This window comes from Entelurus aequoreus, linkage group LG03 (genome assembly GCF_033978785.1).
Source record: "Entelurus aequoreus isolate RoL-2023_Sb linkage group LG03, RoL_Eaeq_v1.1, whole genome shotgun sequence".
In the NCBI taxonomy this organism is placed as follows: domain Eukaryota; kingdom Metazoa; phylum Chordata; class Actinopteri; order Syngnathiformes; family Syngnathidae; genus Entelurus; species Entelurus aequoreus.
Genome location: NC_084733.1, coordinates 95,307,016 through 95,334,870, shown reverse-complemented (window position 1 = coordinate 95,334,870; position 27,855 = coordinate 95,307,016). Strand labels below are relative to the sequence as shown.

The 27,855-nt window shown below is 37.7% G+C and overlaps 1 protein-coding gene and 1 long non-coding RNA gene across 2 annotated transcripts in view; one reads left to right on the top strand and one right to left on the bottom strand.

Annotated features, from left to right (window-relative positions):
* LOC133647154 (probable ribonuclease ZC3H12D) overlaps positions 1–19,024 on the top strand; it is a 44,081-nt gene extending 25,057 nt beyond the window's left edge. Inside the window, exons 3-6 of the mRNA XM_062043297.1 lie at positions 9,924–10,063; positions 11,585–11,819; positions 14,106–14,212; positions 16,496–19,024. Coding sequence (XP_061899281.1) covers positions 9,924–10,063; positions 11,585–11,819; positions 14,106–14,212; positions 16,496–17,226 — 1,213 coding nt within the window. The 3' untranslated portion in view covers positions 17,227–19,024. The remainder of the gene's footprint in view (positions 1–9,923; positions 10,064–11,584; positions 11,820–14,105; positions 14,213–16,495) is intronic.
* A 1,635-nt stretch (positions 19,025–20,659) lies between these two features.
* LOC133645899 (uncharacterized) lies at positions 20,660–22,681 on the bottom strand. Its single transcript, XR_009825216.1, has 3 exons — positions 22,636–22,681; positions 22,512–22,556; positions 20,660–20,939 (listed from the first exon to the last, which is right to left on the bottom strand). It is a non-coding gene; the product is annotated as an uncharacterized LOC133645899 (long non-coding RNA).
* Positions 22,682–27,855: the final 5,174 nt, after the last annotated feature.

Genomic DNA, 27,855 nt, shown 5'->3' with positions numbered 1-27,855 from the left:
TAAGATTCAGTCCTACACTTCGCTGAAAGTGTGAGTAAGACGCTTGTTAACTAACTTTTAAGTGCAGCTTTCAGCCAAGAATTTATTTACTCTTAAGTCAACTCTTAGCAGACTTCTTAGGAGTCATTCTAAGAAGCTTGATAAATACGGCCCCAGTACCAAAGTGGATTTTACTGTAAAAAAAACACAAGTCGGTGTAATTTAACCGTAAAATCTATTGTCAATTTTACAGTCCACGATTTGATTGATCATTTGTTTTGAAATCATAAGTCAAGCAGATTTTTAAGTACAGTATTTATCTTTATTTTAACAAAAAATTGTTTTGGAATACATGATATTATATTTTGATAATATTGAAAATATATGCAATCGCATGCAGTGCATGATTTTTAATGTCAAAAGGGACAAAACTAATATATTTAGTTTGAAAAGATGAAGCATTTTAAGCATCTAATTACTTCACAGGAAATATTTTACTTAAAAAAAATTTTTGGGGGGAAATATTTTGTATTTTTGTCATAAAAAGAAGGTTTGTTTGTTTTTTCTTTCAGAAAGACCTGAAGATGTAGAGATTTAAGCCTTGAATACAAAGATAAAAACTGATAATATATGACTTAGTTAAATACATAAAAAAGTATGACTGAGATCAAACTTGAGAGGAGCCCGAAAGGTTAAAAAAATCTATAAATTGTATGTTTTGAAAATGGAAAATAACAAAATGACTTTTTTTAGTGCGTGTGGACTTTAAAGTTGATCATATTTTGACCGACTTCAGACGGCTTTTAGCACCTTGAATGTACAAAATCTGTACGATCTGAGGAAGCTTTTAGAAAGACTCTGCAACTTTATTGTGCAATTACACACATCCAAAGTCAATTTCCCGTAAATGTCCTCTTTAACATTTGGTCAACTATAAGAACCGGTTTGTGGAGAATCCCTTTCTAACAATAGTCTTATTCTGAAGTCACTTCATCTGCATTTACACCACTTCCTCTTCAGAGCAGCGGCAGGAAGTGACAATCCAATATTCCTTCTCTGTGGTTCGTTTGAAGCCGCTGCACCATCCCTGCAGGGCAAAGTCAGACTTTGAAGTCCCCGACACATCCCCCTCACCATGACACATCCCCCTCACCATGACACATCCCCCTCACCATGATGCTGGCTAACTGCACTCAGGACCAGTTGTGTACATGTGACTCACAGGGAAGTTGTTGTCAAATAATAGTAGTACGGTAACCACACTACTTGGAGCACAATAGCTGCCATAAAGACTGGAAGAACATTAATCTTGTCAAGGTGTTTTCACAGGCACACCTTTATTCTCACCTGATAGGGGAAGAGCCAATAGGAACAGCCACGCACCGCTTGTATAAACCTTGTCACCGTGTGTAAATGGTAAATAGAAAGAGAATACAATGATTTGCAAATCCTTTTCAACGGTTATTTCATGTTCACACTGAGAAACTTTGTTATTTTTTGCAAATATTAGCTCATTTGGAGTTTGATGCCTGCAACATGTTTCAAAAAAGCTGGCACAAGTGGCAAAAAAGAGTGAGAACGTTGAGGAATGCTCATCAAAGACTTATTTGGAACATCCCACAGGTGAACAGGCTAATTGGGAACAGGTGGGTGCCATGATTGGGTATAAAAGCAGCTTCCAGTCATTCACAAACAAGGACGGGGCGAGGGTCACCACTTTGTCAACAAATGCCTGAGCAAATTGTTTAAGGACAACATTTCTCAACAAGGAAATGAGGGATTTCACCATCTACGCTCCGTAATATCATCAAAGGGTTCAGAGAATCTGGATAAATGACTGCACGTAAGCCATGATATTATGATATCATCGGTGTATTACTGTGAATGGAAAGACGGTAGAAAAACTGGCAGCTAAATTGCCAGAATAAAAAAAAAGAACTTGTACAGATTTTCCATGAACAATATCATGTTGTAAAAAAAACAATGTACATTTAACAGTAAAATTATGGCAACTAAGCTGCCAGAATGTTCCGTACCGTTACGTCCCTAGTAATAGTTGACTTATATTATTGAATATGAATAAAATCCAGTAATCAATAACTCAGTGTGCCCCAGACCACTCTGTAGGGAAAAAGGTCCAAAAGGTTAAGAAAGCCTGAAATATACATAAGTAATATAACATATAAGTTACAACAGCATATATATAAGTATTATAACATATAAGTTACTACAGCATATATATAAGTAATATAACATATAAGTTACTACAGCATATATATAAGTAATATAACGTATACGTTACTACAGCATATATATAAGTAATATAACATAAGTTACTACAGCGTGTATATATAAGTAATATAACATATAAGTTACTACAGCATATATATAAGTAATATAACATATAAGTTACTACAGCATATATATAAGTAATATAACATAAGTTACTACAGCATATATATAAGTAATATAACATATAAGTTACTACAGCATATATATATAAGTAATATAACATATAAGTTACTACAGCATATATATAAGTAATATAACATATAAGTTACTACAGCATATATATATAAGTAATATAACATAAGTTACTACAGCATATATATAAGTAATATAACATATAAGTTACTACAGCATATATATATAAGTAATATAACATGTAAGTTACTACAGCATATATATAAGTAATATAACATGTAAGTTACTACAGCATATATATAAGTAATATAACATATAAGTTACTACAGCATATATATAAGTAATACAACATAAGTTACTACAGCATATATATAAGTAATATAACATATAAGTTACTACAGCATATATATAAGTAATATAACATATAAGTTACTACAGCGTGTATATATAAGTAATATAACATATAAGTTACTACAGCATATATATAAGTAATACAACATATAAGTTACTACAGCATATATATAAGTAATATAACATATAAGTTACTACAGCATATATATAAGTAATACAACATAAGTTACTACAGCATATATATAAGTAATATAACATAAGTTACTACAGCATATATATAAGTAATATAACATAAGTTACTACAGCATATATATAAGTAATATAACATAAGTTACTACAGCATATATATAAGTAATATAACATAAGTTACTACAGCATATATATAAGTAATATAACATATAAGTTACTACAGTAGGCAGCTGACACGCTGGCTTGTAAAGAATGTTTTAATTGTCAGCTAAATGCTAATAGGATGATTATAGTGCGTGTGAAGTTGTCTTTTGGTCTGAGGTTTGGTTCTAGTATGTTCTAGTATGTTCCTGCTGACAGACACAGCACCAGCTGCTTGAAAAGGAAATAAGACTTGAATTCACACCCACTATAATCATGTTATTACCAATTAGCTGACAATTAAAGCATATTCTTTCGAGGCCATCCAGTAGTAACTTGTATGAGCGTGTAATGTTCATATGTGACACCATCATGAAGTCAGAGCACAGTATATGAGCGTGTAATGTTCATATGTGACACCATCATGAAGTCAGAGCACAGTAGTAACTTATATGAGTGTGTAATGTTCATATGTGACACATCATGAAGTCAGAGCACAGTAGTAACTTATATGAGCGTGTAATGTTCATATGTGACACCATCATGAAGTAAGAGCACAGTAGTAACGTATATGAGCGTGTAATGTTCATATGTGACACCATCATGAAGTCAGAGCACAGTAGTAACGCATATGAGTGTGTAATGTTCATATGTGACACCATCATGAAGTCAGAGCACAGTAGTAACGTATATGAGCTTGTAATGTTCATATGTGACACCATCATGAAGTAAGAGCACAGTAGTAACGCATATGAGCGTGTAATGTTCATATGTGACACATCATGAAGTCAGAGCACAGTAGTAACTTATATGAGCGTGTAATGTTCATATGTGACACCATCATGAAGTCAGAGCACAGTAGTAACGCATATGAGCGTGTAATGTTCATATGTGACACCATCCTGAAGTAAGAGCACAGTAGTAACGTATATGAGTGTGTAATGTTCATATGTGACACCATCATGAAGTCAGAGCACAGTATATGAGTGTGTAATGTTCATATGTGACACCATCATGAAGTCAGAGCACAGTATATGAGCGTGTAATGTTCATATGTGACACTATCATGAAGTCAGAGCACAGTAGTAACGCATATGAGCGTGTAATGTTCATATGTGACACCATCATGAAGTCAGAGCACAGTAGTAACGCATATGAGCGTGTAATGTTCATATGTGACACCATCATGAAGTCAGAGCACAGTAGTAACGCATATGAGCGTGTAATGTTCATATGTGACACCATCATGAAGTCAGAGCACAGTAGTAACTTATATGAGCGTGTAATGTTCATATGTAACACCATCATGAAGTCAGAGCACAGTAGTAACTTATATGAGCGTGTAATGTTCATATGTGACACCATCATGAAGTCAGAGCACAGTAGTAACTTATATGAGCGTGTAATGTTCATATGTAACACCATCATGAAGTCAGAGCACAGTAGTAACTTATATGAGCGTGTAATGTTCATATGTGACACCATCATGAAGTCAGAGCACAACAAAATGATGGAAGACATATAAATATTATACGTGCAGCTTTGAGTGTTCATGCAACACACACACACCTTTGGTGCTAACATGTTTAAAATATGCAACTTTAGTGGCATTATTTGTCATTAAGTATCCGCCATGTTTCCTTCTTCCACAGTCAGTCAGGTGTGGGGGAGTGTCTGCACTGAGATGTGGGCGTGGCTAAGAGACAGGTGTGGGAGTGTCTGCACTTAGATGTGGGCGTGGCTAAGATACAGTTGTGGGAGTGTCTGCACTGAGATGTGGGCGTGGCTAAGAGACAGGTGTAAGAGTGTCTGCACTGAGATGTGGGCGTGGCTAAGAGACAGGTGTAAGAGTGTCTGCACTGAGATGTGGGCGTGGCTAAGAGGCCACAGATTGGTGGAATGTTGACGTTCTATAAATATTTTTACACACGGCCAGAGATTTAGTGCTCACATTTAGATTTAACATTAATTTTTTAACATGTAGGTTTGGATTTAAGATTTAGATTTGAGACATTTAACATTTAGATTTAACATTTAGGTCTGGATTTAACATTAAGCGCTCACATTTAGATTTAGATTCAACATTTAAGTTCAGATTTAACATTTAGTGCTCACATTTAAGTTTAGATTTAAGATTGAATATTAATTTTTAGATTCAAAATTTACATTTAACATTTAGATTTAAATGTAACATTAATATATAATATTTAGAGTCCACATTGACCTTACATGGGATGAAAATGTGAGGTATATATGTGCTAGTGCAGGCTAGCTGCAGTATTATTAGTGATGCTGCTGCCATGTTCAGCTCACCAATAACCTTGAAAAAGTGCGTCAGACTTCAGTTGGAACGTTACATTCCTTACAAGACCTTACTTGCACAGTATCATGGCCAACTATTTATTGTGCGCTCATTTAGCAGCCACATCTTCAGTCAGTGTGCTATCACTTATATGTCATCATGGAACTTCTCAATATACATATATATATATGTATATATATATATATATATATATATATATATATATATATATATGTATGTATATATATATATGTATATATATATGTATATATATATGTATATATATGTATATATGTATATATATATATATATATATATATATATATATATATATATACAGTGGTGATCAAAAGTGTACATACATTTGTAAAGAACATCGTGTCATGGCTGTCTTGACTTTACAATCATTTCTTATTTTTTTGTGATGTAGTGATTGGAGCACATACTTGTTGATCACAAAAAACATTCATGAAGTTTGATTCTTTTATGAATTTATTATGGGTCTACTGAAAATTTGAGCAAATGTGCTATACTTTTAGTGTGGGGACAATACTGTCCACACCTGTCTCCATCTAAACACAGCAGTGTCCACACCTGTCTCCATCTAAACACAGCAGTGTCCACACCTGTCTCCATCTAAACACAGCAGTGTCCACACCTGTCTCCATCTAAACACAGCAGTGTCCACACCTGTCTCCATCTAAACACAGCAGTGTCCACACCTGTCTCCATCTAAACACAGCAGTGTCCACACCTGTCTCCATCTAAACACAGCAGTGCGCTCTTAAACGCACGCTGGGAAGCGAGGGAAAGTGACGTTAAAGCAAGCACTTGGCCCCGTTTACTCCGAGGGGAAATCTCCGGAGCAAAGTCTGTGTAGTTAGTCCGCCATGATTATCAAGCCAAACGACGCTGGTGCGCATGTGTCAGACTTCCTGTTGCCTAAAATGCATTAATAATGACGGTTTTTCGGTCATTAAAAATTTAGACGGTATTACTAACCGTCGGGAATTTTATCGCAAATTATTGTTTACTGTTACATCCCTCGTCCATTAACAAGTAAAAAGTCAAGGGCGGTCGTGTTATGTTGGTCAATTTTTTAGGGCATTACGGCAAGTCACAAGGGTGGTCGCGGTTGCCGTGGTTAAATTCGAGCCCTGCATTTCTATGAATTTATGAATGGAATGGAATGGGAATTTCTGATTTCAAATTCACTGTTTTTACAAGTTGCAAATGATAAACGCTTAAAAGAAATGTAAAACTGCATCAATATACAGTGGTAATAATAATAATAATAATAATAATACCTGGGATTTATATAGCGCTTTTCTAAGTACCCAAAGTCGCTTTACATGTTAAGTGGTGGTCAAAAGTGTAGAGAACATCATGTCATGGCTGTCTTGACTTTACAATCAACTCTTATTTGTTTGTGATGTAGTGATTGGAGCACATACTTGTTGGTCACAAAAAACATTCATGAAGTTTGCTTCTTTTATGAATTTATTATGGGTCTACTGAAAATGTGACTAATCAAAAGTATACATACAGCAATGTTAATATTTGCTTACTTGTCCCTTGGCAAGTTGACCTGCAATAAGGCGCTTTTGGTAGCCATCCACAAGCTTCTGCTTGACCACTAAATTGCTGCAGTTCAGCTAAATGTGTTGCTTTTCTGACATGGACTTGTTTCTTCAGCATTGTCCACACCTTTAAGTCAGGACTTTGGGAAGGCCATTATAAAACCTTCATTCTAGCCTGATTTAGCCATTCCTTTACCACTTTTGAGGTGTGTTTGGGGTCATTGTCCTGTTGGAACACCCAACAAGACCCAACCTCCGGGCTGATGATTTTAGCTTGTCCTGAACAATTTGGAGGTAATCCTCCTTTTTCATTGTCCCATTTAAAGCAGCAGTTGCATTGTGGGAAATTTTCCAGTTCAACAAACAACTTTGTTGTTTTGTCCTGATTAAGAGGAATTATTTGACGGTTGAAGTGGGTTGAAAAGTAGTCGCCAGAAAAAAGGGTGGAAATAGGGCTTTGCAAAAAATGGAAATCTGGAAAATCCTGGTATTTTTTTGAACTTGGAAAAATTATAGTTTGAATGTCCAGGATGAGTGGAATGTGTTGAAGTTGGAATGGGTTGAAAAATTTGGAAATTGTGCAACTTGGAAAAATGTCCCATTCATTTTGAATGTGGAAAAATGTCCCTGAAAACTGGGAATTCTTGGAAATCCGGGAATTTTTTTAACTCGTTGAAGGAGAGCACACAATTTTAAAAAATGTTGAATATTTTGGAGTTGGAACGGTTTGAATCGGATGAAAAATTGTGGAACTTTGAAAAATGTCCCATTGATTTCAATGGGACATTTCATGAAAATGTGTGAATTTTGGGAAAAGCGGGATTTTTTTTTAGAAAATGTTAAAAGACTTGAATTTGGAGCTAATCCTCCTTTTTCATTGTCCCATTTAAAGCAGCAGTTCCATTGGCAGTAAAACAGGCCCAGAGCATAATACTACCACCACCATGCTTGACGGTAGGAATGGTGTTCTTGGGATTAAAGGCCTCACCTTTTCTCCTCCAAACATATTGCTGGGTATTGTGGCCAAATAGCTCCATTTGTGTTTCATCTGACCACAGAACTTTCCTCCGGAAGGTCTGATCTTTGTCCATGTGATGTCCGATGAAACAACAATGGAGCGGAAATGAATGTTTTTTGTGAGCAACAAGTATGTGCTCCAATCACTACATCACAAAAAAATAAGAGTTGTACAAATGATTGTAAAGTCAAGACAGCCATGACATGATGTTCTTTACCAGTGTACGTACACTTTGGACCACCACTGTATATGTACTATCACTTATGGTGCCATCATGGAACTTCACATGACACGTTTCTCTCTCGCATCATCTTCAACTCACTTTCTGACCGTTTTGTGGGCACTCTTATTTACGTGCCTCCACTTGGACATCGTCTTCTTTGTTGTAGCGGTGTAGCGTGCAAGGACGGGAGTGGAAGAAGTGTCTAAAGATGGCGCTAACTGTTTTAATGACATTCACACTTTACTTCAATCAATAACGGAGCAGCATCTCCTCATCCGTGGCTCACTAGTGCAACAACAACGCCCGAAATGTGTCCCGTGACCGGAACTCTCTAATAACTAAAGTTCCTTGGGTGAATAATGTCAACTCACTGCACCTGTATGTTTTAGTGCTTTCATGGTGAGTTTACTGACAGATATAAGTAAGAACTTTACACTACTTTATATTAGAAATGACAACATGAATGTCACATAAGAAGAAGATAGAGAAAAAGAAGAAGCATTGAAGACATCAAATGTAGATTGTTACACTAAGTGCTTCAGTAAGACGGAACAAAAGTTCAGCAGAAATACTCTAGACGGGCGTCTAGAGTTTTTTTTTTAATTGGGATGTTTACGTCAAAACATATCTCTTCTTATACCAGTCACACAATAACTTCTCTTTGCGTCAAATCCGCTCTAACTGCCATAACAAAATGAAAAATAGTCTTCAAGTACGATGATGCTCTGTCAAATATGTTTTGTAATATAATCTGTGATATTCTACAGGGACAAATGTTTCCTGGCAGATAGAAATAAAGTAACTATTCTTTTATAAAATGTTCTTATTGATAGTCCGCAATTACAGAATGTTTAACAGACTAAATATTACATTTTTTAATAAATAGAGAAGGTTAAAACAATACCAATTACCATATACAGAACATCAGAATTATTTTTATTCAGGTATAAATATCACAGATTACCTTAGCAAACATATTTAACAAAGCACATGTTGTGGTAATAATGCATGGAACTGGTGTCTAAACAGGATGTAGCTCCTCCTCTCAATGCGAGTGCTCCTACAGCAGGAATACACATTCTTTATGCCTACTAAATCTGCCAATATTTTTTTTCTGTCATTAAAAGTGTGTTTATGTTCCTTTTGTTTTAAAAAACATGTCTTTAATGCAAACTAGTTGTCCAATCATGGGAAGAAGTACTTCGAAATGATTTGTCTTGGGTACGTCTATCTGCGATTCATTTAGAGTTAACTATCAACAAACTGCCATTTACACCATTTCATATTTCAATTGTTGGACAGCCTTCCTTTCCAACAACATTTAGCAATATTCAGTTCCAGTATGTGCAAAATGCAGCCTGCCAGAGATTTGATGTGCTTCTTTATCCACGTCTTCTGAGCAGAATGAAACAGTTTGGATGTTAGGGACTATAGTCCAAGACTATATTGCTATAACAACTGTAGGCAAATACGTCCTCATGTTAACCACTTGGCAAGTGGGTTTAATGAAGAGTTCTACAACAAAACGCTTTGGAAGAGTAAATATTGCTAATACTGTACTGACATGTGTCAACATTCAGAAGGACTTCTTGTTGTTTAATAAAACCATCATTCTTGGGCTGTCTAATTTCTAAAAAGGGAGCGGCAGAGCAGAAAGCCCAGTCTCCCATTGTTGTTGTTGTTGACTGTAGTGTGTGTGTGTGTGTGTGTTTGTAGCCATGGCGACAAGAAGGTGTTCTCCTGTCAGGGCATTCAGATGGCCGTGAAGTGGTTCTGGGATAAAGGCCTCCGAAACATCACCGTGTTCATCCCCCTGTGGAGGAAGGAGCAGCCGCGGCCTGAGGCCCCCATTGCAGGTAAAGGTCACATGACCCACCGCCACGTCCGAAATACGTAGGTGTTCATGTTTAGTTTAGTTAAAGACTCCCTTAGTTCCGTTTCAGCAACCCCTGGGTTTGTGTTTTCCCGGTTGCCATGGGTGCTGATTATTTTCACCTGCCTCTGATTAGTGAAGTGAAGTGAATTATATTTATATAGCACTTTTCTCTAGTGACTCAAAGCGCTTTACATAGTGAAAGCCAATATGTAAGTTCCATTTAAAGCAGTGTGGGTGGCACTGGGAGCAGGTGGGTCAAGTGTCTTGCCCAAGGACACAACGGCAGTGACTAGGATGGCGGAAGTGGGGATCAAACCTGGAACCCTCAAGTTGCTGGCACGGCCACTCTACCAACCGAGCTATACCACCCCGGTGTCGGGACGCTCACCTGCTCCCGGCACTAATCAGAGTTATTTATTCCTGCTCTTCACCACACTCAGTCTGGCTGTTTGTTTGTTTGTTTGTTTGTTTGTCTCGTTATGTTCCATTCCTGCTTCTTCTTTTCTATGCTGAGCTTTTCTGTTAGCTTCCCCTTTTCTGTTTATTTGTACAAGCATCCAGCACATCAACACGTGACCCAACTGTAACCATGACTTGATAGCCGGGCTGTACTATCTACAAACATTCTTGTTGCAATTCCAGCCTCATTTCAAAGAAATGCTTTCATTCTCCGAGTGAAGCGCTTGGAAACTGGAATTGACTTATTAGTGCTGTCAAAGTGAAGTAGGAGACATCACACTTCAATATTCACTTGACTCTTAGGATTGTTTGTTTGCATCTCAACACTTGTTTTTCTCACCAAGGCAGGGTGGAACCATCCTGGCCCAGGCACACCCTCCTGGGCCAGGAGTAGAAATATTTGGGGTTTTGGCACCAGCCGATAGACTAGATGTGACCAATCTAAGTCTAAGACTAGATGTGACCAATCTGAGTCTAAGACTAGATGTGACCAATCTAAGTCTAAGACTAGATGTGACCAATCTGAGTCTAAGACTAGATGTGACCGATCTGAGTCTAAGACTAGATGTGACCAATCTAAGTCTAAGACTAGATGTGACCGATCTGAGTCTTAAGACAAGATGTGACCAATCTAAGTCTAAGACTAGATGTGACCAATCTAAGTCTAAGACTAGATGTGACCAATCTAAGTCTAAGACTAGATGTGACCGATCTGAGTCTTAAGACTAGATGTGACCAATCTGAGTCTAAGCCTAGATGTGACCAATCTAAGTCTAAGACTAGATGTGACCAATCTAAGTCTAAGACTAGATGTGACCAATCTAAGTCTAAGACTAGATGTGACCGATCTGAGTCTTAAGACTAGATGTGACCAATCTGAGTCTAAGCCTAGATGTGACCAATCTAAGTCTAAGACTAGATGTGACCAATCTGAGTCCAAGACTAGATGTGATTAGATGACATTAGCTGGGGGGCGGCACAAAATTAGCTGGAGGCGGCACAAAAGAGTGAAATAATGATTTTCCATGCTTACCTTTTCCAGACCAACACATCCTGCATGAGCTGGAGAGGAGGAACATCCTGGTGTACACACCCTCACGCTGTGTCAACGGCAAGAGGGTGGTGTGCTACGACGACCGCTTCATCGTCAGGTTGGCCTTCGACTCGGACGGCATCATCGTGTCCAACGACAACTACCGGGACCTGCAGACCGAGAACCCACACTGGAAGAAGTTCATCGAGGAGAGGCTGCTGATGTACACCTTTGTTAGTGACAAGTAGGTCATCCAACTTACTAGTTTATAACCTTTGTTAGTGACAAGTAGGTCATCCAACTTACTAGTTTATAACCTTTGTTAGTGACAAGTAGGTCATCCAACTTACTAGTTTATAACCTTTGTTAGTGACAAGTAGGTCATCCAACTTACTAGTTTATAACCTTTGTTAGTGACAAGTAGGTCATCCAACATACTAGTTTATAACCTTTGTTAGTGACAAGTAGGTCATCCAACATACTAGTTTATAACCTTTGTTAGTGACAAGTAGGTCATCCAACTTACTAGTTTATAACCTTTGTTAGTGACAAGTAGGTCATCCAACATACTAGTTTATAACCTTTGTTAGTGACAAGTAGGTCATCCAACATACTAGTTTATAACCTTTGTTAGTGACAAGTAGGTCATCCAACATACTAGTTTATAACCTTTGTTAGTGACAAGTAGGTCATCCAACTTACTAGTTTATAACCTTTGTTAGTGACAAGTAGGTCATCCAACATACTAGTTTATAACCTTTGTTAGTGACAAGTAGGTCATCCAACATACTAGTTTATAACCTTTGTTAGTGACAAGTAGGTCATCCAACTTACTAGTTTATAACCTTTGTTAGTGACAAGTAGGTCATCCAACATACTAGTTTATAACCTTTGTTAGTGACAAGTAGGTCATCCAACTTACTAGTTTATAACCTTTGTTAGTGACAAGTAGGTCATCCAACATACTAGTTTATAACCTTTGTAAGTGACAAGTAGGTCATCCAACATACTAGTTTATAACCTTTGTTAGTGACAAGTAAGTCATCCAACATACTAGTTTGTAACCTTTGTTAGTGACAAGTAGGTCATCCAACATACTAGTTTGTAACCTTTGTTAGTGACAAGTAGGTCATCCAACATACTAGTTTATAACCTTTGTTAGTGACAAGTAGGTCATCCAACATACTAGTTTATAACCTTTGTTAGTGACAAGTAGGTCATCCAACATACTAGTTTATAACCTTTGTTAGTGACAAGTAGGTCATCCAACATACTAGTTTATAACCTTTGTTATAGATGCTACCAACACACGTACTACTGTATCATGTGTGGGTATGCAGATGCTACCAACACACGTACTACTGTATCATGTGTGGGTATGCAGATGCTACCAACACACGTACTACTGTATCATGTGTGGTGATGCAGATGCTACCAACACACGTACTACTGTATCATGTGTGGTGATGCAGATGCTACCAACACACGTACTACTGTACCATGTGTGGTGATGCAGATGCTACCAACACACGTACTACTGTACCATGTGTGGTGATGCAGATGCTACCAACACACGTACTACTGTACCACGTGTGGTGATGCAGATGCTACCAACACACCTACTACTGTACCATGTGTGGTGATGCAGATGCTACCAACACACGTACTACTGTACCATGTGTGGTGATGCAGATGCTACCAACACACGTACTACTGTATCATGTGTGGGTATGCAGATGCTACCAACACACGTACTACTGTGTCATGTGTGGTGATGCAGATGCTACCAACACACGTACTACTGTACCATGTGTGGTGATGCAGATGCTACCAACACACGTACTACTGTATCATGTGTGGTGATGCAGATGCTACCAACACACGTACTACTGTATCATGTGTGGTGATGCAGATGCTACCAACACACGTACTACTGTATCATGTGTGGGTATGCAGATGCTACCAACACACGTACTACTGTATCATGTGTGGTGATGCAGATGCTACCAACACACGTACTACTGTATCATGTGTGGTGATGCAGATGCTACCAACACACGTACTACTGTACCATGTGTGGTGATGCAGATGCTACCAACACACGTACTACTCTACCATGTGTGGTGATGCAGATGCTACCAACACACGTACTACTGTACCATGTGTGGTGATGCAGATGCTACCAACACACATACTACTGTATCATGTGTGGTGATGCAGATGCTACCAACACACGTACTACTGTATGATGTGTGGGTATGCAGATGCTACCAACACACGTACTACTGTATGATGTGTGGGTATGCAGATGCTACCAACACACGACTACGCAGGATGAAATGTCCTCAGGACTTCCTAGGTGGTGTCAGCAGGTTTGTGGAGCTAAAAGTGGACGTTTATACAGAAAATAATCACTAATGGTTGACCTTTGGGGGGAATTTACCCGTAGATAAAAATGTGAGGTCCAGACCTAAGTGCCAATGTGGTCAGCACGAGCGGGGCCCTTTAACCACGCCTTTTTCTTTTCCAGGTTCATGCCTCCTGATGATCCTTTGGGTCGAAATGGTCCCACTCTTGATGATTTCCTGCTGAAGAAGCCAAAGAATGTGGACAACAAACTGCAACATTGTCCTTACGGTGAGTTCACCTCTTTCAGCCCTATGGTCTAAAGTGGACACACGCTTGTAGAGGACACACCTTTTTGTGTGATAGAGTGATTGGAGCACATACTTGTTGGTCACACAAAACATTCATGAGCAGCTTAAGGTCCCAAGAGCAACTGTGCAGACAATTGTTCCTAAGTATAAAGTGCATGGCACAGTTTTGTCACTGCCACAATCAGGAAAAAAACGCAAGCTATCACCTGCTGCTGAGAGAAACTTGGTCAGGATGATCAAGAGTCAAGCGAGAACCAGCAAAAAGCAGGTCTGTAATGAATTGGAAGCTGCTGGAACACAAGTGTCAGTGTCCACAGTCAAGCATGGCCATGGACTGAGAGGCTACCATGCAAGAAGGAAGACCTTACCTCCAGAAGCCACACCTTAAACCTCATTTAGAGTTTGCTGCTGATCACATGGACAAAGATAAGACCTTCTGGAGGAAAGTTCTGTGGTCAGATGAAACAAAAATGGAGCTGTTTGGCCACAATACCCAGTTTGGAGGAGAAAAGGTGAGGCCTTTAATCCCAGGAACACCATTCCTACTGTCAAGCATGGTGGTGGTACTATTATGCTCTGGGCCTGTTTTGCTGCCAACGGAACTGCTGCTTTAAATGGGACAATTAAAAAGGAGGATTAGCTCCAAATTCAAGTCTAACATTTTCTAAAAAAAATCCCGCTTTTCCCAAAATTCACACATTTTCATGAAATGTCCCATTGAAATCAATGGGACATTTTTCAAAGTTCCACAATTTTTTATCTGAATCAAACCGTTCCAACTGCAAAATATTCAACATTTTCAAAATTGTGTGCTCTCCTTCAGCGATTTTTTTTTTTTAATTCCCGGATTTCCAAAAATTCCCAGTTTTCAGGGACATTTTTCCCCATTCAAAATGAATGGGACATTTTTCCAAGTTGCACAATTTCCACATTTTTCAACCCATTCCAACCATTCCACCTTCAACACATTCCACTCATCCTGGACATTCAAACTATCATTTTTCCAAGTTCAAAAAAATTACAGGATTTTCCAGAATTCCATTTTTTGCAAAGCCCTATTTCCACCCTTTTTTCTGGCGACTACTTTTCAACCCACTTCAACGTCAAATAATTCCTCTTAATCAGGACAAAACAACAAAGTTGTTTGTTGAACTGGAAAAATTCCCACAATGCAACTGCTGCTTTAAATGGGACAATGAAAAAGGAGGATTAGCTCCAAATTGTTCAGGACAAGCTAAAATCATCAGCCCGGAGGTTGGGTCTTGTTGGGTGTTCCAACAGGACAATGATGTCAAAAGTGGTAAAGGAATGGCTAAATCAGGCTAGAATGAAGGTTTTAGAATGGCCTTCCCAAAGTCCTGACTTAAAGGTGTGGACAATGCTGAAGAAACAAGTCCATGTCAGAAAAGCAACACATTTAGCTGAACTGCAGCAATTTAGTGGTCAAGTGGTCAAGCAGAAGCTTGTGGATGGCTACCAAAAGCGCCTTATTGCAGGTCAACTTGCCAAGGGACATGTAAGCAAATATTAACATTGCTGTATGTATACTTTTGATTAGTCACATTTTCAGTAGACACATAATAAATTCATAAAAGAAGCAAACTTCATGAATGTTTTTTGTGACCAACAACTACTACGACTAACTACACACACTTTGCTCCGGAGATTTCCCCTCGGAGTTAACGGCGCCAAGCGCTTGCTTTAACGTCACTTTCCCTCGCTTCCCAGCGTGCGTTCAAGAGCGCACTGCTGTGTTTAGATGGAGACAGGTGTGGACACTGCTGTGTTTAGATGGAGACAGGTGTGGACACTGCTGTGTTTAGATGGAGACAGGTGTGGACACTGCTGTGTTTAGATGGAGACAGGTGTGGACACTGCTGTGTTTAGATGGAGACAGGTGTGGACACTGCTGTGTTTAGATGGAGACAGGTGTGGACACTGCTGTGTTTAGATGGAGACAGGTGTGGACAATATTGTCCCCACACTAAAAGTATAGCACATTTGCTCACATTTTCAGTAGACCCATAATAAATTCATAAAAGAAGCAAACTTTATGAATGTTTTTTGTGACCAACAAGTATGTGCTCCAATCACTACATCACAAAAAAATAAGAGTTGTAGAAATGATTGACAGCCATGACATGATGTTCTTTACAAGTGTACGTACACTTTTGACCACTACTCCTAGAAAGTTTATATTGCAGGGTCACTTGTTGCTAGGCAGAAATCATATTTTAAAGATGACCTATGACCCCACCCCCAGGTTACAAGTGCACTTATGGAGTCAAGTGCAAGTTCTACCACCCAGAAAGAACCAACCAGTCCCAGCTGTCTGTGGCCGACGAGCTCCGGGCGCAGATTGACAGAGCCAAGACCTCAAGTCTGAAAGAGATGGACTCGCACCTCAGCCCTGGTGCGTACCAGTCTGAGCGCACGTCCAGCACCCCCGCAGACCTCTACCACAGAGACCACCTGGGGCAGCCTGGCCCAAACCTGGAGGTGGACGAGGCCTTCGGCTCCATGGACAGCTCCATGTCCAAGGTCCACATCCACAGCTACAGCAGCGGTGTGGCCAGCTACCTGAGCCAGGACTCCTTGTCAGGGTCTCACTACTACACCCAAGCTGCCCAGGACTCCTTCCCGGGGTCTCACTACTACACCCCCCTGGTCTACAGCTCTGTCTGCACCTGCTGCATGGGTGTAGGCCAGCAGGCCAGGGGGTCCCACGGCCACCCTGCATGGTCCTCCTGTCCCCCCCTGCCCCCAGACCACGCCTCGCACTTGGCAGAGGAACCCCAGTCCAGGCAGACCAAGTCCAGCCACGGCTTGCCCAGAGACTCTCAGGTCCACGGGAAGACCAAGGAGCAGCGCAGGGAGATGAGGAGCAGGCTGAGCACGCTCTTCCCCAAGGAGACTGTGGATCGAGTCATGGACGCATACCCTCACGTGTCGGACTTGTTTGAACTGATATCACTCATCAGGAACAACATCTGAATCTAGTCCCTCCCCCAAGTCCTGGTGTCACAATATCTAGTCCCTCCCCCAAGTCCTGGTGTCACAATATCTAGTCCCTCCACCAAGTCTTGGTGTCGCAATATCTAGTCCCTAGTCCTCCTCCACTAAAAAAAATCCAGTTCCAACATCCTTTACTGAGCAGAAGTGTTTGGACTATGAAACCAAAATCACACGTGGATTCTTCTTCTCTGCTTTGGTATTTAATGTGTGCGGCCATAGGGCAGGTGACCCACGTGGCCATAGGGCAGGAGACCCCAAGTTCCATTGCAGGGTCAATCCTTGGTGAAGATGTGGGTAACCCCCCCCCCTAGAGGGGGGGGGGGGTTACCCACATATGCGGTCCTCTCCAAGGTTTCTCATAGTCATTCACCGACGTCCCACTGGGGTGAGTTTTTCCTTGCCCGTATGTGGGCTCTGTACCGAGGATGTCGTTGTGGCTTGTACAGCCCTTTGAGACACTTGTGATTTAGGGCTATATAAATAAACATTGATTGATTGATTGATGTCCCATGAGGATCTTTCCCAAAGGTAAAGGTGTGTTCTTCCTGGACCTGCACGGCACTTGCAGGGTACTTTCACACAGAACACCGGCTCAACACTATTCAGTGGCATTCAATATAAAACTGCTACTTTTTCCCAACGCTTTGAATCCCGCGGCTAATTTATGGACCCTTCATAATGTTTTGTATTCACCAAATAGTTGTCATAAACACCGACACTGGAAAGGTGTGTTACGGTTTGTGTTGTGGCGCCATCTTTTGGACGAGTTCGCTAACTGCAGGCGGGTTGAAAATGGACTTCCCGTTTCACGCCTTGAACCGGAGGTAAAACCGTCGGTAGGATTCTTTATTCGTCACTACCAAGCGACGTTTGTAAGTTTTACAATATAACTCAAACTATTCATACTTACTAAACTGTCCCGTGTGTGATGTCTGTAGGCGTGTTGTCATGCGTATTTATACGTGTTATCGTAATGTAATGTAATCAAGCTAACGTCGTTAGCATTAGCGAATATGCGAACATGTTTACGAGTGTCTGTATTAATATTATTAACTTTCGTATTGTTTCAGTTTCGTAAATCCACCAAAACGTCACCGTGGCGTTATTGAGTCTGTTTAGCTGATTGGTGGGTCCATACTTCTGTTTTGTTTCATCAGCCATTTTACTGCCTTGTTACAGACACCCTTTAAAAACAATATATCTGCGGTGCGACTAATATATGTAAACATGTTATTTTCTTCTGAAATCTGGTGGCTTAAATACTGATGTGCTCTCCAGTCCTGAAAATAGAATATTCTACGTGAGCGCAACAAAAAATATTCACAAGTCAAATTTGTGTGATATGTAATAATATATCTAATCAATAACGAATGAATTGAAATGTTCCCATATGAATCGTGTATAATGTCAAAACCGAGCCAAAAATGAGCCCCCCGGCCGGCCACACTTTGGACTTCTTTAGCAAGTTGACTTTTTTCAAGCAGCTTTGAATTGTTTTGAATACAAACAAATTCCATGAAGTTGTTTTTGTGTAAAAAAAAAAGTTAAAAACTTGGTTGTTCATGTTGATTTCTTTGTTGTTCAACTGGTAATGGCTTTAACGTGTTGCTATTTCTAAGCTTTTTAGGACGTTTAAAGTGCAATGCACTGTGCTCCCGACATGCTACTTCCTGTAGCTTTTCAAATTAAAGCAGCAAGTGTTGTTTTCTCATGTTGCCTCAAAGTGAGGAATAAGATATTGCGTGTAATATATGTAAAGGAGGATGTATCTTCATGAAGTGAAAATGACTTCATTGTTGTTTGTGGCAAACAATTGTACACTTTAATAAACACAATAAAACAATATGCTAATCAGTTATTTATATTAAGGATTTAACAGGATGTGCATCAGCTTTGTGTTTGTGTGATATAAAATAAATATTTTTTAACGGCGTGTGAAAATCTTATTTTAATTTTTTTTAACCTGTCCAGTCTCATGGGCCTATAATATCGTTGATGTCGATAGCCGTATCTGCTGTACACTTCTTTTACAAAGGTAAGTTGTCGCATTGTTTCTACAACTTTATTCAATGTTTGAACATATTTTGTGTTTGGCACAACCGGATTTATATATATTCTTATTTATAGTTGTGCAATATTTATTTTTAATTTTCCATAAAGATCCAATAAAAAAATTATAACAATGGAAAAAAAAAAAACATATATATATATATATATATAAATATTTATATATTTATATATATATATATATATATTACATAGATATATACACATACATATATATATACACATGTATATATATATATACATACACATATAAACACATATATATGTGTATATATATACACAAATGTATATATATACACATATATATATGTATATATATACACACACACACTAATATATATATATATATAATATATATGTGTATATATACACGTATATATATACACATATATATGCGTATATATATAATATATATTTATATATAATATATATATAATATATATTTATATATAATATATATTTATAATATATATTTATATATAATATATATTTATATATAATATAATATATATTTATATATAATATATATATTATATATAATATATATATAATATATATATATTATATATATATATAATATATTATATATATGATATATATATATAATATATATATATATAATATATATATATATATAATATATATATAATATATATATATATAATATATAATATATATATATTAATAATATATATATATATAATTATATATATTATATATATATATAATATATATATAATATATATATATATATTATAATATATATATATATATTATATATATATATTATATATTATATATATAATATATATTATATATATATATATATATATATTGGTATATATATATATTCCAGTTTGAAAGTTTCAGGACATTTTACATCCTTTACTTTAAAAGTCAACCAAAAAAACGTTATAGCATTTATTGAAATTAGTGTTAGGATTTAAATTTTAAGACTATTTATTTTAGATAATTGTATTTGTATAAATGCCACTAAAAGTCAAAGATGTGCTAAACACTACAAATGTCACGAGAAGTGAACATAGGAAGACTTATTCATTTAGCAATATTTACTAGCTCGTTTTGTATAAACTTGTTGAGGATATATCGGTAAGAACAGTTTAATTGTAATATTTGACACCTTATTAAATGTAATATTTGGCACCTTATTAATTGTAATATTTGACGCCTTATTAAATGTAATATTTGACACCTTATTTAGGCTGACCATATTCTGAAATCCCAAAAAGAGGACATATATGCGTGCCAAGGCGGGGACTTTGCCAATGATACTCGAACTTGCTTTATAAATAATATATTTATTTAATTAAAGCATTTTTCTCCTCTGTTGACAGCAATGTTGGCGCTAGGAATTTTCAAAATGGGGTCCCAGGGTTGGGGTTGTGGATATGGCAGTTTGTAGTGACAGTTGAGTTTATGGGCAGGGTGTGTATGAGGTAGTGCAAAGGGCTGCAGAGTAATGAGGTGCGAGGCAAGGGGTTCGGCTAGAAGCCGCCTACCGGCCCGACCAGAGCAGGTGGAGTTCAGGGGTTGAGAGGTGGAGATCCTTGGGCTCAGGCTCAAGGCCTATCTACAGCTCGCCATCCAAGACTTAGGGACCTGGCCTACGTAAACACAATCAATGGGCGCACATAAACATCAACATTAAGTCATCTATTGTTCGACCTTCAATAAATAAGTTACACTTATTATTATCATTATTAGCAATAATACTGCTAACATTAACAATATTAAACAATCACATGTATGTACAAGGCAGCACGGTGGCAGAGGGGTTAGTGCGTCTGCCTCGGGAGCTTTCTGTGTGGAGTTTGCATGTTCTCCCTGTGACTGCGTGGGTTCCCTCCGGGTACTCCGGCTTCCTCCCACCTCCAAAGACATGCACCTGGGGATAGGCCCCTCCCACCTCCAAAGACATGCACCTGGGGATAGGCCCCTCCCACCTCCAAAGACATGCACCTGGGGATAGGTTGATTGGCAACACTAAAATGGTCCCTAGTGTGTGAATGTGAGTGTGAATGTTGTCTGTCTATCTGTGTTGGCCCTGCGATGAGGTGGCGACTTGTCCAGGGTGTACCCCGCCTTCCGCCCGATTGTAGCTGAGATAGACCCCGAAGGGAATAAGCGGTAGAAATGGATGGATGTACAAAATAACAAACACGACAGTACACAGTGACGTCACTATGACGGGTGTAATATTAACAATATTAAACAATAGAAAATAACAGTGACGTCACTATGACGGGTGTAACATTGACAATATTAAACAATAGAAAATAACAGTGACGTCACTATGACGGGTGTAACATGAACAATATTAAACAATAGAAAATAACAGTGACGTCACTATGACGGGTGTAACATTGACAATATTAAACAATAGAAAATAACAGTGACGTCACTATGACGGGTGTAACATTAACAATATTAAACAATAGAAAATAACAGTGACGTCACTATGACGGGTGTAACATGAACAATATTAAACAATAGAAAATAACAGTGACGTCACTATGACGGGTGTAACATTGACAATATTAAACAATAGAAAATAACAGTGACGTCACTATGACGGGTGTAACATTAACAATATTAAACAATAGAAAATAACAGTGACGTCACTATGACGGGTGTAACATTGACAATATTAAACAATAGAAAATAACAGTGACGTCACTATGACGGGTGTAACATTAACAATATTAAACAATAGAAAATAACAGTGACGTCACTATGACGGGTGTAACATTAACAATATTAAACAATAGAAAATAACAGTGACGTCACTATGACGGGTGTAACATTAACAATATTAAACAATAGAAAATAACAGTGACGTCACTATGACGGGTGTAACATGAACAATATTAAACAATAGAAAATAACAGTGACGTCACTATGACGGGTGTAACATTAACAATAACAGTGACGTCACTATGACGGCTGTAACAGTGTTCATTCATTGTCTTTACCGTAGCATAAAAAGTGCACATGGCCTTAAAACGCCACAACATTCAGTCACCATATGTAAGTACCCAAAATAAAGACTCGAAATAAATATAAATTCAATGGGATCAGAAACATTGGAGGAAACGGGATTAAAAGCCGATGCTAACCGCCCATAGACAATACATGGGTACGGCTAGCAGCTACTATTAGCAAACAGATTCACTTACCAACTCGGCTTAATAACACTCTCTCGTCGCCCTGATGGTCGGCACCTATAAGTTTACAATTAGTTGTAAAATGTTGGACGGTTGTTTTTACGATATGCAGGCAAACGACAACTTTAAAACATACCGGCTTCAGATGTGCCCAGGCTTAGCCACCGCACCTGGCAGCCATCTTGGGACGGTGGATCTTCTAGAGCGCGATAGGCTGCAGCGGGTCACGTGATAGACCGAAGCGGGTCACGCGATAGGCTGCAGCGGGTCACGTGATAGACCGAAGCGGGTCACGCGATAGGCTGCAGCGGGTCACGTGAGCGCGTGTGTTAAACTCGTGAGATTAAAGGTGGAAACGGCGCAGGTAATATGAGGGGATGCCATGAGAGGAAATATGTCTTATTTCCCACCCGTGTTACACGCACGCCTCCACACTTTGTTTTGTTTAACCTCTTCTTAACTCTGGACGTACATTGAAAATACCCGGTACACGCAACCCTAACTCAAAACGCCGGACATTTGAGGCATTGAAGAAACCCCGCCCGGACACCCCGGATATCCCCGCAAAAGAGGACATGTCCGGGGAAAAGAGGACGTAGCCTACCTTATTAATTGTAATATTTGACACCTTATTAATTGTAATATTTGACACATTATTAATTGTAATATTTGACACCTTATTAAAGCCTTAGAATTGTTAAAAAGCTTTCAAATTAACTTCCTGACACAAAATAATTTTGGAACCGAGCCAATTTACCTGAGGACACTTCCTGTCACTACCGGAAACAACAATCTGAGGGTGCACATAGAAGACGTCACTTCCTGTCACTACCGGAAACAACAATCTGAGGGTGCACATAGAAGACGTCACTTCCTGTCACTACCGGAAACAACAATCTGAGGGTGCACATAGAAGACGTCACTTTCTTATTGAAGAATATATTGTAAAACTTTACAGAAAACCAAACGATGTGCTCAGAAGCTTCAAATGGCAAAGAAATCCATCTTTTTTACTGCTTTATTTACATCAATTCACAATACTGACGATGTACAATGATCTGCGTTGTTAGTCTGCAGATAAAGAGTTCAATTAAGGACCTCGTTTAAAAAGTACAAACATTTTTATATTTTTAAATGGCGCGATGGGAGCAAGTGGCGCCCCCTGGTGTCAATCACTGCTATGACAAGATAAAAGTGGTTGTAAATGTGACGATAATACTTCTTTTTTTTTAAACTTTACCCCTTTTTCATTGTTATATTCTTATTCTCTTTTACGACTCGAATCTATTCTTTTTATAGAATTATTGATAAACCACTAATACGACGTTCAAATATAACAGCACGTGACGTCACAGACGCATTGCATTATGGTATTGCTGTGTATTGTTTTGTTGGGATTGATTAATTAAAAAATAAAATAATAAATAATACAAAATAAAAATCGATTTTTTTAAAAATGAGAATCGATTTATTCCCACACCCCTAATATATATACATACATATATGTATATATACATATACTGTATGTATATATAGATATACATACATATATGTATATATAGATATACGTATATATAGATATACATACATATATGTATACATATACGTATATGTACATATACATATATGTATATAGACAAATACATACAGTATATGTATATACACATACTTCTACATGCATATATATACGTATATATACACATACATCTACATTTATATACACGTATATTTACAGTACATACATCTACATTTATATACACGTATATATATACAGTACATACATCTACATTAAGCGAACGGACAAAACACACAAATCCACAATTTCACCAAAATCTGAATAGATTTTTTTTTTTTATTATTATTTTTTTTTACAAATAACTTATCTGTTACAAAGAGTTTCCCAGATAAAATCAAAAAAACACTTTTTTGTAGTATATCGAAATATTTGTCCCTATTTAGAGAAAAGAAAGAAGAGGTGCAGATGAAGGCTGAACAAGGTTTTTCTTTGGGCTGGAACACAAAGTGTGCCATTAAGTGCTGACGACACATCAGTTGATCTTCCACTTCTCAACGGATTTCAATATTGTGGCTATAAAATGGAGTCAACGATACAAATTGAATAGCTGTAAAGTTATTCTTGGGTGAAAAGAAGAAGTACATTGGAGAAGTAGAAGCACTCCCACCCTTAAAAGCTTCTTGATGTTTGTCAACGAAGACAAAGTGCGTGGAAACAAAAGGACACTTCAGACGGGAACTTTACGGGGAACCTCTTCGACTAAATCACCTTTTTTTAGGCTCACAGTCAAAGTATTCAGGTGGTATTGCAAAGAAAGACTGCGTCTCAGATGGAAACTTCCGTACTTACACTCATCACGCTGTCCATATCGTATCTACACCTCATCCCTTCATATGCTGTCCATAACGTATCTACACCTCATCCCTTCATATGCTGTCCATATCGTACCTACACCTCATCCCTTCATATGCTGTCCATATCGTATCTACACCTCATCCCTTCATATGCTGGAGGAGAGGTGGGTCGATACAAATACCAACCCGGCCGATACCAAGGGTCGTGTCAGTATCAGAGAGATACTAGTTTTATTTGTCAATGCTCTTGTCACAAATATCAGCGTTGTTGTGTATCATTGATTTAAGGACGACTAGATTAAAAAAACTTTAATTTTATTTGAATAATTTATTAAAGGCAATTTAAATATTATATACAGTTATTACATTACATTTAATTTGATCGTTTTGAAATGTATAAATTATAAACATTTTAAACTATTACATTTTAAGAAAATAATTCAATAATTAAAAAATTATTGAATATAATAAAAACGGAATTTAATACCATTTAAAATCATATTTTTAGAGCCAGTGTTTCCCACGGGACTGCAATCTACATTTTTAATTGAAATTATTTATTAAAGACATTTGTAATTGTATAGTATAAAATTATTTAAATCACGCTTGAATTCAATAATGTATTAAATGTAATTTCTAAATCATTTGGATAAAAAGTGAAATTCAATTTCAGTTCAATAATTCATAAATGATTAAATATATTTTATTTAATTAAAAAGGAATGTAATACTTTTTTAATGTCATTAAAAAAGTATTAAAAAAGGACTGCAATCTATCTGTGGTGCTGGAGTGAGGGGGGAAGAGTATGTCATTATCCAAGTTGAAGGATTAAAACAGTTTTTAATTTAATAACTTATTCAAGACAATTGTCATTTTTTAATACAAAATTATTAAATTACACTTGAATTAAATGATGTATTACATCTAACTTTAATGTGAACATTTATCAATTATTAAAATATTTTAAGACAAAATTCAGTTTGATCTTAATTCAACAATTTGTAGATGAATAAATGTAATACTTTATTGAATTGAAAAGGAATTTTATAATTTTGTAGTCATATTTTTAGAGTGGGTTCCCCCACAGGACTGTCTGAGTGCTGAGTTGCCAGAATCTCATTTGCAATGTCAGCAAAAAACATGAAAGGCAAACAAATATGTTTTAAAAATACAAACTTTCACTTTTTTGTGTGTCACTAACACCGAGACTTGTGCTCGTTAGAAGCAAGACGTGCATTCAAGTCGTAGTAAAAGTGGACCAGAAAATGTTGCCATTTCATTTTGCATGAACAGACAGTCCCATTAACAAGTGTTGAAGAGCGAGGTCTAAATCTACTCCTGGAGTAACCAACTTATGGGAAACAATGAGAGCCAATAGTAGCTGGGTTTACTTCTTTTGCACAAAATAAGAGGTCTAAAGGAATAATTGGTATTATTTTGATGACATTGTCTTGTAGGATATCAACATTTGCAGTATCGTTATAATCAAATGCTGAGTGCATCCTAAACATTTGCAGTATCATTATAATGAAATGCTGAGTGCAGCCTAAACATTTGCAGTATCATTATAATCCAATGCTGAGTGCAGCCTAAACATTTGCAGTATCATTATAATGCAATGCTGAGTGCAGCCTAAACATTTGCAGTATCATTATAATGAAATGCTGAGTGCATCCTAAACATTTGCAGTATCATTATAATGAAATGCTGAGTGCATCCTAAACATTTGCAGTATCATTATAATGAAATGCTGAGTGCAGCCATCTTGGCTGCGTGGACAACAACACTAAGAATGAATTATTCCAATATTTGCAATAATAATTATGATGGAACTTTTTCAAAACAGGTTGGAAAACCTTAAAGTTGCAGAGAAATTGGCCTAAAAAAATGTTTACAAAATAAATAAATATGTTGACATCAATTTTGTAGAATGAGGATGAATAAAAATGGTGATGTAGATAATATTGTCACACTTGATGAAGTGTAGTGAGGGAAGTATTCCACGTGAGACGCCCTCCCTCCCTCCCTCCCTCCCTCCCTCCCTCCCTCCCTCCAGTGTGGAGATACAAACACTTGAAGGAAAAAAAGGCAACGTAAGAATTTTTTTTCTGCTGGTTTCCTTTCCAAAACAACAAAAAAGGCACTTTAGGTCTTAGGAACAAAGGTTTTTCTACCTGTGCAGGTGACCCACACAGCAGCTTCCTAAGGACAGGAAGTAGAGACTACACTTCCTGTGTGACTATCATTGGACATGTTGACAATGGCAGCTGAGAGACGTAAACAGGAAGTAAAGACTACACTTCCTGTGTGACTATCACTGGACATGTTGACAATGGAAGCTGAGAGGAGATGTAAACAGGAAGTAAAGACTACACTTCCTGTGTGACTATCATTGGACATGTTGACAATGGAAGCTGAGAGGAGATGTAAACAGGAAGTAAAGACTACACTTCCTGTGTGACTATCACTGGACATGTTGACAATGGAAGCTAAGAGGAGATGTAAACAGGAAGTAGAGACTTAACTTCCTGTGTGACTATCATTGGACATGTTGACAATGGAAGCTGAGAGGAGACGTAAACAGGAAGTAGAGACTTAACTTCCTGTGTGACTATCATTGGACATTTTGACAATGGAAGCTAAGAGGAGATGTAAACAGGAAGTAAAGACTTAACTTCCTGTGTGACTATCACTGGACATGTTGACAATGGAAGCTGAGAGGAGACGTAAACAGGAAGTAGAGACTTAACTTCCTGTGTGACTATCATTGGACATTTTGACAATGGAAGCTAAGAGGAGATGTAAACAGGAAGTAAAGACTACACTTCCTGTGTGACTATCACTGGACATGTTGACAATGGAAGCTAAGAGGAGATGTAAACAGGAAGTAAAGACTACACTTCCTGTGTGACTATCACTGGACATGTTGACAATGGAAGCTGAGAGGAGACGCAAACAGGAAGTAAAGACTTAACTTCCTGTGTGA